General features: G+C 34.4%; 1 protein-coding gene across 12 annotated transcripts in view; it reads left to right on the top strand.

Moving 5' to 3' along the window:
* Positions 1-16,346, top strand: part of CACNA2D1 (calcium voltage-gated channel auxiliary subunit alpha2delta 1) — a 394,769-nt gene that overhangs the window by 197,895 nt on the left and 180,528 nt on the right. For all 12 annotated transcript variants that reach the window (XM_065049199.1, XM_065049200.1, XM_065049198.1 and 9 more), the window contains exon 5: positions 15,780-15,824. In XM_065049199.1, coding sequence (XP_064905271.1) covers positions 15,780-15,824 — 45 coding nt within the window. The remainder of the gene's footprint in view (positions 1-15,779; positions 15,825-16,346) is intronic.

The following is a 16,346-nucleotide window of genomic DNA, read 5'->3' as shown; positions in this document are numbered from 1 at the left end:
AATAATATTTACTGAAATTCAATGGTTTTAGGGGTGGCTCTGCTTATCAAATCACTTACACCTTTTCATTTTAGAAAAGTGTAGGGTGAGCATTTCAGTAACAGGTATTTTTTGGCAAGTTTTTTGATCGTGCTTTTTCAAAAGTGTGTGAGAGATACAGCACTGGAAACACCCTCACCCTGCTTTCCTGAGACCTCTATATGGAATCAGAACACATTCATCTCGAATGTGGAAGCTCACAGTGAACACGTTCCTGCTGAAGTCTGCATGGAGACGTGTGACATGGGCTTCACCAGAATTTGTCTGTCATTCCCTACTGCCAACAGGATCTTGTTTTCACCAAGTCTCAGTGATGCCTGGTGGCTTACAAGTATATAGGACAGGCTAGTTAGGTATAAGAATTAGTCTTAAGGGCAAAAAACCCTTCAAGGTCATTAGAAAACTTCTAAAGGGTAAGACCTCTTGGTAGCTTGCCTGGAGTTTTACACCTATAGAAATTGTAGACGTCCTCTAAAATTTGAGTTGCCATAGGTGAACTCTTCCATGTTTTTGTTCCATTTTTTAAGATCTAATGTGTTCCTATATAAGGATAGTGTGATTAATAATTTGAACACAGTTGTAATCACATTTGTAATCCTTGATTTATATATCTTTTCACACTTTAAGCCAATTAAGAAGTTGATAAAGATGTCAAAAAGTAGCTTTACAATTGGAATGAAGATTACATGTAAGCAAGGACCTATGTAACTATAGTGGAGCTAGCTTTTCTGCTGTCTTTTGGCCATTAGGTTTTGGTTATTTGTCATCTCTTAATATGCTTATATTGAATATAAATCATTACAAGAATCTCATCTGGACAGCAAAGTGCTTCACTGACAGGGAACTTGCCAAAAAAGCTTTTAGAGTGAAGTAAAGAAACAGCTTCAATCATTGTTCAATCTTTCAAGCATTCATTTTTTTTTTTCTGAAAAATCAAATATGTTAAAAGACATCTAATCTTCTTTTCACTTATTGACCAGAAAAAATGTGCAGCTTCTGAAAAAGGGGTGGAGGGAAAGAGCTGGGAAAGGAAAAAAGAAAGGTGTAAATTCTCATTATAAAGACACCATACAAATGCTTTATTATCACCTTAGTTTTGAATGATTCTTTCATGTGCTTTCTGAACAAACACCTTATTAAAGGCAAGATGTACTATTGTACTCAATTTATTAACAGCCTGTATGTACTTTAACTTACAAAAGAAAAGCATGATATCTTAAGAAAAGCTTTTTGCAGACTGCAGCTGTGAATATTTTCTAAGAGTTCGTTGAATTAGAAATACATATGAAGCTAATTATTTTTTATTTTTTTATTTTCCATTTCACCTTCAAATTCAATCTGTGTTAAGTAATTCTTAGCATTGCTTTCCTACCCTTGGTGAATCAGTAAAATGGATTAGAAATGGACATTAAGGATGCTGTTTGTTTTGTGTGTAAGCTTCTTTACCACATATTTTCAGTTCAAAGCTAATAGTATCTTTGTCCTTCATTCATTCTAGCCTGTATAACTGGGATCTAACCCCTCTCCTCTGTTTCCATCATGTCCTAGACAAACTCATTCCCTCTGTTGCCCGTTACACTCATCCTGACCCCTTTTTTCCATTGAATTTAGGGATTTTGCCAATCTTTGTGGAGAAAGGAGTATTAACCTACCTTACTGGTCTCAAATTATACTTCAGTGAAACACTGTGTATTTGTAACTGTCTTGAAAATATGGAGAAAAAGCATAAATATGACTATGCTAATCCAGAACAGATCTTTTATTTTAAAAATGGATGAATAATCCCTGATGAATAATTCAGGCAGGAGTCTCTTCTTAGTCCTGTGGGCATTACCACTTCTCAAGAGAAGAACTTCACTTTTGCATTTCTTAAGAGTTACACATGGGAACAGTAAAACTAAGGAGCTTGCTTCTATTGATATGTTTCTGTGTCTGCAGAAAATTCTGGTGTTTTCTTCTGATAAAACTTTCTATGCTTTGTGTGTGATTTTTTCCTATTTATAAAGTGAAAGAAGACTTCAAAAAAAAAGTTTTCTAATAGATTGAATGTTCTCCACATAGACGAGTTTAACTTCATCCAATTTGCCACGGGTATAGGAGTTGAAGTATTTCAAAATATGCACTGAGGAAGTATGAAGTCTTGCCATAACACTTCCCCACCTTTCAGATAGAACGTCTTAGTTTTATCTTGCTAGTATATGCAGATATTTTGTGCTAGAGTTGTGTTACTGCAGCACAGGTTTGTTTGGTTTGTTTGTTTGTTTTCTTTTGGTGAGGGATACCAGTAGAAAAAAAAAACACATATTAGACTAAGACTGAATTATTTTGAAAATATTATCAATACATGTGTTAATCACAAGTGATGTCTCTTACCATTTCTTCTGCTGGCAGCTGACTTGCAAAGAGATTCTTTCTCTTATTATAGGGAAGCACAGGACATAGGAGATTTAATTCCAAACACTTCCATTCTCTCTTTTGGTGTCTCTCTTTTTCCCAATGCAATTCTACCTTAAATCTTTCCTTTGTCTGGATACCGTTCATAATGTTTTGTATTGAGGAAAACACAGTAAGTCCTGGAACAGCATAGATATGAGAACTACAGAGCAGTAATCATTAATACAGTCTTTTTTGGGTAAGACATTTATGAAACATATCTGTAAAGATTTGCTGATACTAACATTGCTGCATAAAGGCTTTCAGCTAATTTAAGTAATGTTTTGAGAGAACGCACTCAAGATAGAAAATTGCTTTTTAAAGATATGAATGGTAAAAAGGAAAACTGGTGGATAATGCAGATGAGAATCACAGATAGTTTTAGAGTAGAGCCTGGGACCTGCTTAAAGCCTTGGCTAATTCAGCACTTTCTAGCCCTTGCCAAGGATGGGTAGGTAGCAAAAAGCAGAGGGCCAGAAGGACAACTGTGCAAGGCTTTGGCAGCTGAAATGACCCTTCGGTAGCAGAAGAAGTCTCAAATCTGTATGTTTTCCTCTTTTTAAGGCTTTTTGTTAGTGCATATTTCATACCTCTCTGAGGTATTCTCTAAGAACTAAGTTCAAAATTAGAACTCAGTTATATTTCTAAAGCTTACCTCTATAAACCTATACTGCCGAATAGAACAAATCTATGGACCTGGCTGTTGGACCAAGTGGCATAGTGTTCAAGCTAGACCTGGTTTGGTGACTTCTGCTAGTGATACCTAGGAGGCTCTAAGCTGTAATATGTGTGTGTGCATTTGTGTATTTTCCTGTTCAAAGTTTCTGAAATAATGTGAAGTGGTGCAGCTTAGAAGAAAATATTTTCAAGGCATGAAACCAGGGAGTGTGCATGCTTTCAACAATTGGAGCATGCTTCACAAAAGCACGGGAGGATGTAGCCAGTACCTGGTTTCCTTTATTTTTGTTTGTTCCTCATTTTCAAATAACATTTGTATTGGCAGTTTTTACTTGTGTTTCATAGTATTCAGTGAAAAAGCAAAACCAAGGAAGAACCCCTCTGCTACCTCTAGAAAGTGACAGGACTGGGTGGTGATAAGAAATCACATCCTTTTACTATTAAAAAAAAAAATAATAATAAAAGAATACGAAGTATTTTTAAACTGCACAGTTTGCTGTCAAGAGATGTATGAGATTCCCTGAAATGAAGCAGCTTGTGCTTGTGACAGTGCAAACGCTCATCCAAGCATTTCACTCTGCCGATTTATCTGAACCACTTTATTCATAAGTCTGGGTGTCTCTGTATTTCTTTGCAGTTTGTGGCATAAGCATCAAATAAATGGTGAGAGAAAACCCCTGTTGTGATCCATGGAAGAACACACAAATAACTTTTCACCCAGTGCAATTGTTAAAATAGAGAATGAGAAACATAATATCAAGATGTTGATATAACTCTTAAACCTTACTGCTTTTCTACATAAATTCTAGCATACCAATGTAATATGTCAAATAATTAGGAAGAAATGTAATTATGTTTTAATTATTTTTATATGGTCCTTTTGCTTGTAGTGATTAACCAGAAAAGTCTCCTTCGTTTTATGTTAAATCATAAAATGAATGACATTTTCCAGCTGCTGGCTTGTCTCATGCTTCTGAACTGCTTCCAAAATAAGGTGTAGTCATGGAGCTTTGCTTTATTGCAGGGATTGAGTGCACGACATGCACAAGACTTGTGCCAAAGCTGAATAATTAAATTATGATTCCTTCTGGTCTTTATTAGTTAGGTGAACAAGGGATATTTCTGAAAGCCTGGAAACTGCTGTCTGCAGTTGCTTTCCTTCTAAGATATTGGAGAGCTAACAAAATCATTTAAAGTAAAATCTTAATGAAGCAGATAAGATTTATCTTTGTAAGAAGTCCATTAAAATAATTAATAGTCAATAAGCCAGACACATTTGTGAACCAAAGCTGTCTGAAAAAAGACATGGTCCAACATGTTTCGAAATTCATTACCTTTTGGAAAAGTACTTTTCAGATTTAGAAGGAAATTGAGAGTTTGTTTGTTTGTTAATTTTCCTGATTTTCATGCAAATTGTAGAAGATAAGTCATAGCAATTCCTTTTTTGTGTAACTGTGTGAGGTTTTTTTTGTGGGCACACTTTTAAGTGATTGAATAAATCAAATGAAGAACTTATACAAACAGGGAAAAAAATCAAGTGCTTCTATGAAATCTGAGATCATTAACTTCAGAGGTCAGTGTCAGCTATGTGAGGTGTGATCCCAAGTTTGGATCAGACTTTCGTAATTTATATATGAAAATTCATTTTTCCTGTGTTACACAGTATTGTAATACTAAGGACAAAATAATGTGTGCTTGATTTCCCTGCAGAAACACCAGTTGTAATCACTTTGTATTTTAGTTTTTACATATGGAAAAAAAGAGGAAAGTAAAAGAAATATAAAACCCTCTGCTGCTGCAGTTTAAGGAAAACTATGCAAAACGTAAGCATTTTTTTGTATTGCAGTGAGATTCTTAAAAAACATGAACCTTGTCTGGGTATTTTGCTTAGAATTTAGATACAGTGACTGTGTAATATATTCACCTTGCCATATATAGGGTGTTTCAAAAAGATGGACCCAATTTGAAATCACGGTATCGTTGCAATCACGAACTGCCTGTGAATGAAGCTCTTACCATTTGAAAGGATGGGATATTAGGGTTACTAAAGGGTAACTAAGAGGTTACTAAAACCCGCTAACCCATTAAACAGTTTGTAAATTTTTGTGTAATTGTAACATGTTGCCATCGTGAAATATAATACTTTGAAACTGGGTCTATCTTTTTGATGTACTATTCCTTCATAAAGAGAGAAATAGAGAAGAGAATGAAACAGAAGACAATGTGTCTATGTCTGTGGAGCCGTTTCAACCATTGCATATATCCTCAAAGCACCTGTATGCATGGAAATACACTAATTAGTCTTACAAGTTTTCATCTTACATTTCAAAACATTTTTTAGTAAGTAAGATGAACACATACATTTTGTAGTAATTGATATTCCATGGAAAACAATGTTTATCAGAATTAAATCTCTACGTTTTCTGTGCACATTTTAAGAGGAGGATGAAAGAAACATCATTTTGATAATGTTGATTTGATTACAGTTGTTACACTTGCAGTACAGAAAACATTTGTAAATTTTATTAGCACATATACAGATTGCTATATGTTATATTAAGTAACTTAAAATATTTTGAATAGCTCAAACCACAAATTCAGATTAATTCATTTGTTCAGAGCCAAACATATACTGAAATAATGTGGTTGCTTTTCATTTATTTTCTTAATTTCTTGCCAAAATTGACATATTCGTAAGCAAATTTTATCTTTTTGTTTAAAATCTTTGCCTTCATAGTCTTTAAGATCACATGTTGGTTCATGGACTACTAATGATTAATCTAACTATCAATCCATACTTTAGATTGTCAAGCTTAAGAATAATTACCAGCATCATTAATTGGAAATTCCTGCAAAATTTTTCAAATGACTCATTTTTTTTTTCCCTTGTATTATTAGTTGTTGGTTTAATGTCATTAACTGTTGTGCAGTTCCCAAGGAGGTAGGAGCTTAAATGATAGGTTTAAAATACAGTGTGCAGCCTTTGAATAGAAGTTCAAAGAAGGCATTCTAGTCTAAAAATAAATATCCTTTTTGTATCTAACCTAGTGAGTCAATGGATTTCCACGACCTGCAGTGCAAGCTTCATGACTTTGCTTGTGAATAAGTTTGTTAGACTTATGTTGAATATATATAGATTTTTTTTCATGGTACAAGTGTGGAACTGGAAGGGAGAATAACCTTGTTTATAGATGAATAGTGTCCATTTTGTTGCCAGAAGCAAAATAATCTCTTTAAGGATATGCTCTGCATTTTATATAGTAGATCATAATTAATTAGAAAAGTTATAATTCAGTTACTTATGACCATTAATTGTTTAATACATTACACAGCCAGAGGGATTAGAATAGAGTAAATTTACGTGTGTAATACTGGCAGTTGTAGCTTGTGGAGTTCACTTTTGTGTAGTCCATTCCTTGTACATTTACCTGGCTAACATCTGATGAAAACTCAAGCAGTAAGCAAATCAAGGTTTCTCCACTGAGAGTCCTCATCTCTTGTCATGACCTATCAGCATTTTTCAGTAGTTGTGGATCTATCTGCTGGGCAATAATTAGTTTCTTCGTATTGACTCCAAGTGTGGGCTATATGAATGTGAATCTGCATACAAAAAATGATGGAAACATCATTTTAGAAATAGACACAAGCATTTATCCTCAGGCTCTAGGTTCTGGAGTCTGAGATAATGAAAGTCCAGAGACATCTCCTAGGGACCACTGGCCTCTGCACAGCTGGGTTTGGAGAAGCCTTGGAACACACCTGATGTCTTCACTCATCATTATGGATCACCCAGAACCTAGATTCTTGACATTTTACTCCACTGTAGTGTCATATGCTTAAATGTTCGTTCCTTATAAACATTTTGTAACCACTGTTTGCAACATTCCTGAGCATGATCTTATTAATTGGCTATCATTAATTTAACACAGCAGCAATGTAACAAATTCAAACTCACTTTTTTGGGGACAAATTGTATTATAGCTTTGCCTGTTACTTGGTAAGAACACAAACAAACAAACAAGTATACCCGAGTTCAAAAGTTTTGCGGATTTGAGTTGGAGAAGCAGCGTATTTTCTATATTCAGTTATGATTGTGCAAGAGCTATAGACTAGTTCATTGTGTCCTAGCAGCTAGACAAGTATGAATTCAGAATGCCAATGCCTATTTCCTGTGAATCTGGTTTAAATTCCTGTTCAAATTGTTTAACTCAGCTCCTGCACTGCACTAGTCCTGGTATTTACAATCTAGATAATCTGCAATCAGTTTAGACAAATTTTCTTTATTATTTTTTATTTTAATTATATGCTCTTTCATCACCTAAAGAAAGTAATGCTGAATAAATTCAAATAAACATGCTTTGCTGCTTTAATTAAACAGATCAGATAGTGTGATACAGAGGTTAATTAACTGCTAACAAATTAATTTCATTTTCCCACCTGGAAATCTGCTTTGTATTTGCATTTCACCTTATAAAAAGAAGCCATTCGCAGTTGCTTATACTTTGAGAGAGTTACTGTGATGAGAAGATTAGCAGTTTCCTGAAACTTTTGGAAGAATATATTTACCAAAACTAAACAAATTAAAAGACATTTGTCTGTCAGGATTGTCTTTGCCTTCCTCGCTTTTGGGTTTGAGAAGTGGAGGAGGAATATAGAGGAATATAGAAGACAGTTATTTGTATCTCCTCCTATGTGTAGCCAGTTCTTTTAAACTCATTGACTCCAGAAGAAACTTTTTTGTCATTCTTTGGGGAGACTGCAAGAATATTGAGGGAGGTTTGGCTGGTAGAAAGAGAGGGAGAGAATAACTTTTTGAATCATTATCTTTTGTTATCCACCTACCACCTTAGGCATATTATCAATCTTCTACTTGAATTGGAGTGGATATTGGTTTTTGGTGTTTGTATCCATTGGGACTATAGTAATATTATTTGTGAATTCCTATTCATATCATGAAACATATGTCTATATTGGGCCTGTTCTGGAGTCTGTTCGGTTGACTTCAATGAATTTTGTCTCAGACTGAAATAAAATAGTGGACAGAAGAGAGTCACGTGCAAAGTTGAAGGTATTTGCTATGTTGCCTCTATGTCATATTATTCTCAAACAAACAAACAAACAAACCCACAACAAACAAACAAACAACACCACAACAATAACAGCTAAAAGAAAAAAAAACACAAACATCCACAATGTTTAAAATTCTAAGCCAGCAATTTTAAAAATTTAGTAAAGGGGGTAATGGTTTTAAACAGGAAGAGGGTAGATTGAAATTGGATATAAGGAAGAAATTCTTCCCCCTGAGGGTGGTGAGGCACTGGAACACGCTGCCCAGAGAAGCTATGGATAGAACTATACAGAACTCTTTTACATAATAATCCATTTCTAAGGTGGATATAACCACCTGTCCCAAGGATTCTTTTTTTTCCAGAATATTACCTTAGAAGTGAAACTGGTGGTTAATAAATCACTTAATTTTCACTCTGATGCATCTGTGAATGGACAAGTGACCATCTCATGTAAACTGCCTATACATTTGAAGGTTTCCAGATTGATAATTTCAGTGAAGGAATAACCTGTAAATGAATGCTGAATAAACTGATCTTTCTTGCCTTTTAAAGAAAGTGTATTCTATGACAAAGTGTATGCGGCACCTTTAATCATCCTTTATGTTATTTCCTGTAATCTTCACCTTCATCTTTTCATGCCAGTTATTAGTCTCAGCAGAATCTTAAGAAGAGCTCTTTACACAGATCCGATGAAAAAGGCTTATCATAAATTATAGTGCAGATCTGGAAAATTTTAATTGGTGTATGAAATTTAATATTCTGAGAAAGTAGTTCTTTAATCTAATTATATCTTGGGGAAAAATATCTAACCCAAGTGACTCATTTCCCCATATTTTGGGTAATATGGGGAAATATTTCTAGACCAGGATGTTATTGAACTATTTGATATTTGTCATTTTTAAAAAATTAAAAGTAGTTTAATTTTTAAAATATGTGGAGTTTAACTCCTGTTTCAAGATCCTGTCCTAAATGCACATTCTAACTTACTTCTTGCAGCCTATGTTGGGACACAATAATTGCAACTAATTTACTATATTGCCTTTGTGTTCACTTTAAAAAAGAAGGTAAATCTGTATTTAGACTCATGGATACAGAAGGGGAAAAAAAAGTTATTAGCTGATAATTCCCTTATTTTACCTGTGCCATTTCACTTATGTAAAATTGCAAAGCTATAACAAAGAGCTTGTAGTAGTTGGCATTCTTTCCTTTTTTCCCTATTTGTGGGCTTTTACTCCCTAAAGTTCTTCTCTTTAGAAATGAATGTCATTTTTTATTTGTGGTAGGCCATATTTTACTGTCTTTTCTGAAGAGTCTAATTATGCCTTAAGCTGCATGTCAGACTGTGTAAGGGATTAAACTAAAACTACCTGGCTTATTTTTCATAGTATTTATTAGTTTGGGTTTAAATATTAATTACCCTAAAGGTATTAGAGTGAACTTATAAAATTCGATATCTTTATGCAAGGGGATAGAAGATAATTAAATGAATGAAAGATTTTTTTTAGCATTTATAGGTATTTACACTCATATCATCCAGTATGTCTATGGCATATGAAATAAACCAGTATTATTATTCTTATTGCTGCATGCTGAGCAACAGGACTACCAGTTCTTTCACTACTGTTCTAAGTCATTTTAAAGTGTGTGGGACTAATATGATTTTAAAATGTTCTCCAAATTTGTGCTATAATTCTAATAACTTATTTTTTTAAGTGAACACTCAAAATCAGACATATATCTGTAATATGTTTTGTTGTTGTTTTCTGGGTTTTTGATTTCTTATGCTACCTCATTACCTGCAGAACAAAAGAATCTCATAGGAATCACTACTATCAGGTTAACTGCAATATAAAGGAGCTTTTATATGTTGCCTATTTTTGGTTGCTTTTTATACATTTTGTATAGAATACTTAGAAGTTATGGGAAATACTCTGTTTTAATATCAAATTCATATAATCATATTTGGCTGTAATTTCAGATTTTAAAACATGCACTAATAATTATGCAGTAATATATATTTGCAATATAATCTACTACACTAATTTTATATTTGCCTGAAGTGGTTCATTGAAGAAAATGTTTGAAGTCTGGAGATCTTTCACAAAAACTGTTCTGTTTTCTGAGAGAGTTCATTATCTTCTTTCGTGTCGGTAGCAAATGAAGTCATGGAAAGGAGAGTTATATTTGTTCTCACATCTTATCTACAATTGTTTCAGTACTGCTACTTTAATGAAATAAGCGTAATCATGATGCTTCTCTAAATTAACACATTACATTAATTTCTTACTGTATTTTTAAAAAAAATGGAAGAAAAGTGGTTTCTCCCCTTCCCCCTGTATTTTTTTAATTTATTTATTTTCAGGTTGTCTATCATAGTGTCTCACAAAATCCAAGGATTGCTTTTAGGTGTTCGATCTCTCCTGCCTGCCTAACCCCATTCTGGGCTACATTGCAGAATCAAAGTTGAGTAGATTCTCTAGGAATCCTCACATACAGACCTGAGGGCATAAGGAATCTTAATCACATCTTCTGTGAAAGCAACATTTCTGAGTAGACAGAATTAGATGTTTGTTGAATATCTTAAGATTTCCAGGTTTTGTTTGTTGCTTTGGTTGGTTGGTTGGTTGGTTTGGTTTGGTTTTGTTTTCATGAGTGAAATGCAAACATCAGTTGTGGAACAGCAGATACTTCAAAATTATACATGCAGTGTTTCCACTGAAAAAGAAGTTTGACCAGTTAATGGGGTCCATATTTAATGGACAATTCTTGGAATTTCTAGCAGAGGATTTACAGATCAGGTTTTCCTGCAGAAGCCATTGTGTGGCAGTGCTGACAAAGATCTTTCATCTTTGGCACTTGGTAAAGAATATAGGAAAGAATAACTTTTATTGACAGCGTGACATAGATATATTATAATGATTTATTATATGTAATTATCTTTAGAGTCAGATATGTTTTGTTGCAATGTAATCACTTTGTGTTGCTCTTAAAAGATTTTGATTGAAAAAGATACAGGTGTTTCAAAAAGACAGACCCAATTAGAAATCTTTGAAATTGGGTCCATCTATTTGAAACACCCTGTATGATTATCAAAGTTATATTAAAACCCAGCTTCAACTCCGTTCACATAAACCTGAGTCAATAGACTGTCTGTAAACTTGCTTTGTAGAGAATCAAAATGCGAGTGTAAGTCAGTGTTAGTGTGATTCCAAATTTCACCTGCAGATATTCTTAAAGATTATATTTTCCAATGCTTTTCTTCTATTTGATAAATCTGCGTGTTTCTTTAAATCTCTATATACAGACATCACAGAAACCAGGAACTGTGGATTTTGTGTGGTGAAATTTAGGAAGTCATAATACTACCCAATATGTACCATTTCCTATTGGAATGGTTTTCTACCCAAAGCTTGAAAACAAAGCACTATTTAAATGAAAAACAATGTAAAGACAATGGAGCAATCTAACTTCAGCAGATAATAATATCAATGAAAGTGTGGAAGAAAAAAGATGATTACAATAGACTAGAGGAAAATAGTAAATCACAAATAAAACATTTATGACCTGGCCCTTAATGTATTTTGATGTGCCTTGGATATCCTTGTCAGTTACTGGAACTGTTTGCTTTGAAAGGGGAATTAATGATGGTGAAAGATATCCTTTCCAATTGCATAAATTTTGTAAACTTGTATACTGATACAATGCTAAGCTGTCTAATTTATGCATATGGTCTCCTAAAGTTGTTGTTCTCCATAAATTCAGGACTGTCTTACTCTGCCCCCTCATTCATGAACAGAAATAACTGAGGATTTACCCCTCTCTCAGCATTACTGGATAAAGAACAAAAATAAATGTCTAGGATATTTACATTGTATCTTGGGCTTGCTTAATAGATGTGCAGTATTACCTGGTGGCAGGAGTGAATAACAGTGGGAAGATCCAAATTCTTTGTGTCACGAAGTTAATAAATAAATAAACTACTCACTTGAGAACCAGCAACAAAGCAATTTGTTCTTGTCAGCTGGAAGTGGTTAAATTATGAAAAATTGTCCTCTAAAGATATAAATGATCCATGAATCTAATTTGTGAACTGTACAGCATTCAGTGTGTTGTAGCACTCTGTACCTCATATTTTCTGTATTAAAAGTAGTGAGATATGACCCATGTCAGTGTCGGTTTATGCACTGTGTAGGTAATATGTCCAGGCATGGTAATGAACTACAAAATATGAACAGCCTAACAAACTATAATTGATTTGGAGGGGATGGGGGTATTCTAATTAACCTGTAAATGTATCATGTTTCTGAAAAATAATTATTTAATATGTGATTTAAAAAATAAAGTTTAGTCCAGTAGAAATAGATAGCAATGCCCTACCAGCTTCGATCAATTTGAACAAATAAATCAAGATATAAAAGAAGGGGGAAAATATAATTGTGGTGATAAAGAGTAATTTTAAGTAGATAAACAGAATTGTATGCTTAGAGGACTGTTAAAAATCCAATGCATTAAATGATTCTATGACAGGGTATTCTGTTAGGGTAAACTTGAACACTGGGAATGGGATAGGGTAATAAACTGATATCTTGATGGGAGTCAATACAAGAGAAGGCCTAAGAGTATTGTTTTTTTATGAAAATGTTCCTTTTTAAAGTGAAACCACTAAGCAAAAAGAATATATACATAATAACCAGATATGCATGGCTATGTTGCTGTTCCAGGTCTCATTTCTCATGAACAAAAGCTTCCAGGGAAGAGACTGCAGCCGAACTACTCTAAACATAACATAGACCTTATTGCTGTCTACAAGTACCTGAAAGGAGGTTGTAGAATGGAGAGGGTTGGTCTTTTCTCCCAAGTAGCAAGTGATACGATCAGAGGAAGTGGCCTCAAGTTGTGCCAGGGGAAGTTCAGGTTGGATATTAGGAAAAAATTCTTCATGGAAAAGGTTGTCAGGCATTGGAACAGGCTGTCCAGGGAAGTGGTGGAGTCACCATCCCTGGAGGTGTTCAAAAGGCATTTAGACGAGGTTTAGTGGTAGGTTTAGACATGGTTTAGTGCTAGAGTCAGGTTAGGTTATGGTTGGATTCAATGATCCTAAGGGTCTCTTCCAACTGAAATGATTCTATAATTCTATCACTCTATAACATAACGTAACATTGCACAGCATAGCATAACATCATAGCATAACGAGGTGTGGTGAGAGAAGTACTATTTTCCCATTTTCTGAAATGGAACCACGTATTTAAAAAATAAAAACTAAAAAATGAACAGATCAACTTGTGCTGAAAACACTTGTGCTGTCATTTCCAGCTAGAACCACTCAGAGGTGGATCCTTTGTGGTTTTAAATTTTGCCTGCTAAAGAATCACGTGTGTTTGAACGGATCAATTTATTTACAGAACAATTACTTTGTACTCAGCCACATACAAAGTAAAGAGGATCCAAAGCAAATTGATTTTTTTGTTTCTTCTAACTTACTTGAAGGCCTCCACAAGCTTCACATGAACTTCCGTTTACAACAATCAAGTAGCAAGTGAAACAACTATTATCTTTGGTCTTTAATGATGAAAGCTGTTTCCTCCCCTGTCTGTAACACACTGAGATCTGGCTTAGTTACCCAGGTAGAGATACAAAACCAATTGACTTGACGATAAAAATGTATCTTGATGGAAAAATGCATTTTGAAGGAAAAGGAAAGAGGATGAGTTCATGTTAATAGCATTTACCTCAAAATGGCATTTAGCTCATCTATAACATATTCTGTGTTTGGATCTCAAAAGGGTCACAAAGGAGAATGAATAATGAATGGAGGGAAACAATAGTTTGTAAAGATGAACTGTATTACCTTGTAGCACATTATGGTACTTTTTTTTAGTGCAAATAGTAATTGTTATTGGCTTACCCACTTGACAAATGGTTACCAAGGTCATTCGTTCCTGTTAGTACTTCTAAAAGAAAAGAATAAAAACGTTTTGTGGTCAACTTTTTATTTAGGTATATAAATCCAAAGATATTAGCATAAACAGAATTGAAAATATAAATTAAAGCTATTTTTAGAAGTTAGCACCAGTCATCTATTTTAAACAAAATTCTGGACATGAAAAAAATTGAACTTCTGGTCCTTTATTCAGAATCTGTAATGGGACTTTCAAAAAATGCTATGCACATATGTATGTTTATTTCATACAGAAATGCACACAAAATTGCTTAATTTCATTCCCGAAAGTATAAAAGCAAATATAGGGCACATTGCAGCAATTCCGTTTAGTGGAATGCTACTCCAGTAAGCCTCAATCTCGAAGGCTTTTAAATGGTTCAGAAATATTTCAAGAGAAAATAAAAATGTGTTCCATAGGAAGTACCCCAATTTTCAAGCCGCTGTAGACATTACACTGAATGACGTTTCTGACTGATTTTGCAATGGAAACTAGAAATCTAACTAGTAATCTTCTCCTTCATTGCTTTGCTTTAATTACATGGTACAGTGTTTGCACAGGGCTGCCAGTATCCACTCTACGCTCCAACAGCCAGACTCTCCTGTGATGTTTTTCCCAGTCTTTATTTTCACCGTGGGAAGTGAACAAAACAATAAATGTGTCTGCAACAAATACTTAAACCACTTAGCAATGCCCGTGCCTCATTGTGTCTATTGCCTGCTGGATGTTGTGGTGCATAAATCACCTAATTGCATAGAGAAAGAGGCTTGTGTCTGTAAAAGAAACAGTTTACAAAAGTTTTTTTATGAGCAATTCATGATTTAACCCCAGCTGGCAAGTAAACCCCACACAGCCACTCATTTCCCCCGATGGGATGGGGGAGAGACTAGGAAGAGTAAAAGTGAGAAAGCACGAGTTGAGATGAAGGCAGTTTAATAGGTAAAACAAAAGCTGCACACACAAGTAAAGCAAAACAAGGAATTCATTCCCCAATTCCCATGGGCAGGCAGGCGTTCAGCCACCTCCGGGAAAGCTGGGCTCCATCACATGTAATGGTTACTTGGGAAGGCAAACACCATAAGTCAAAACATCCCTCAAAATATACACTGAGTATGATGTCACGTGGTATGGAATATCGCTTTGGCCAGCTGGAGTCAGTGGCCCTGGCTGTGTCCCCTCCCAGCTTCTTGTGCACCTGGCAGGGCGTGAGAACCTGAAAAGTCCTTGACTGCTTAACAACAGTTGAAATGTCTGTGTGTTATCAACATTGTTCTCATAATAAATCCAAACCACAGCTCTATATCAGCTACTAGGAAGAAAATTAACTCCATCCTAGCTGAAACCAGGGCACAAGCTGTAGATTTTGTCCAATGTTGTATGTACTTTTAAAGGGAAAAATGCTGTCTGTACTTTTAAATGGAAGAAGCATTAAATGATGCTAAACGTAGAGTGTGGGAAATATTACATGCAACAGAGAGCAAGCAAAGGTCTGATTCTCTCATATTTAAAAGAGTATACATAAAGAAATGCATTTTTAAAAAATGTATTTTAGTACAAGTTGTTGCTGGTAAACTTTATTCTTCAATTTTGAACTAACAGAATTATTTTCTTTCTCTTACAGAATAATGACATAGTCTATTACAATGCAAAAGATGATCAGAATGATGTAAGTAATGTGTTAATTTTTGTTTCATTGCTTGTAATCTCAGAAAATTAAGGGATTGAAAAGATTGATTAAACTCTCAGACTAACATTTAAATATTTTGCAAAAGTAAGCAACCAAGAAACTTTAAAATGTCTTTAAAAGTTTCATCAAGAGCCAAATGATATCCTATGCTCTAATTCTGAAGGTCTGGCTTCCCTCATACAGTCTGAGTTACTGATCAGGCAGAGAATATGCTGGGAGGAAAAACAAAAACCTGAACCTGACAGCAGTATCATTCAGTTTTTGAAATGAAACGAAATTGTAATTATAAGACTGGAAAATCAAAATTATAAATGCAAATAATTTACTCTGAAGGAACCATTTTCTGGCCCCATTTTCAAGCTCATATTATCTCTTTCTGAATTCTTTGTAGGATTTTTTTTTTTTACATGAGTGGAAAGCAGATGTAAAATATTGCTGAATAACTATTTTCATGCACTTTGTGCTCACTCAAGTGACTGTAATAAGCTTTGGGTTAATTGA

Source organism: Columba livia, chromosome 1 (assembly GCF_036013475.1).
Source record: "Columba livia isolate bColLiv1 breed racing homer chromosome 1, bColLiv1.pat.W.v2, whole genome shotgun sequence".
Lineage (NCBI taxonomy): Eukaryota > Metazoa > Chordata > Aves > Columbiformes > Columbidae > Columba > Columba livia.
This window is presented reverse-complemented; position numbering and strand designations above follow the sequence as displayed.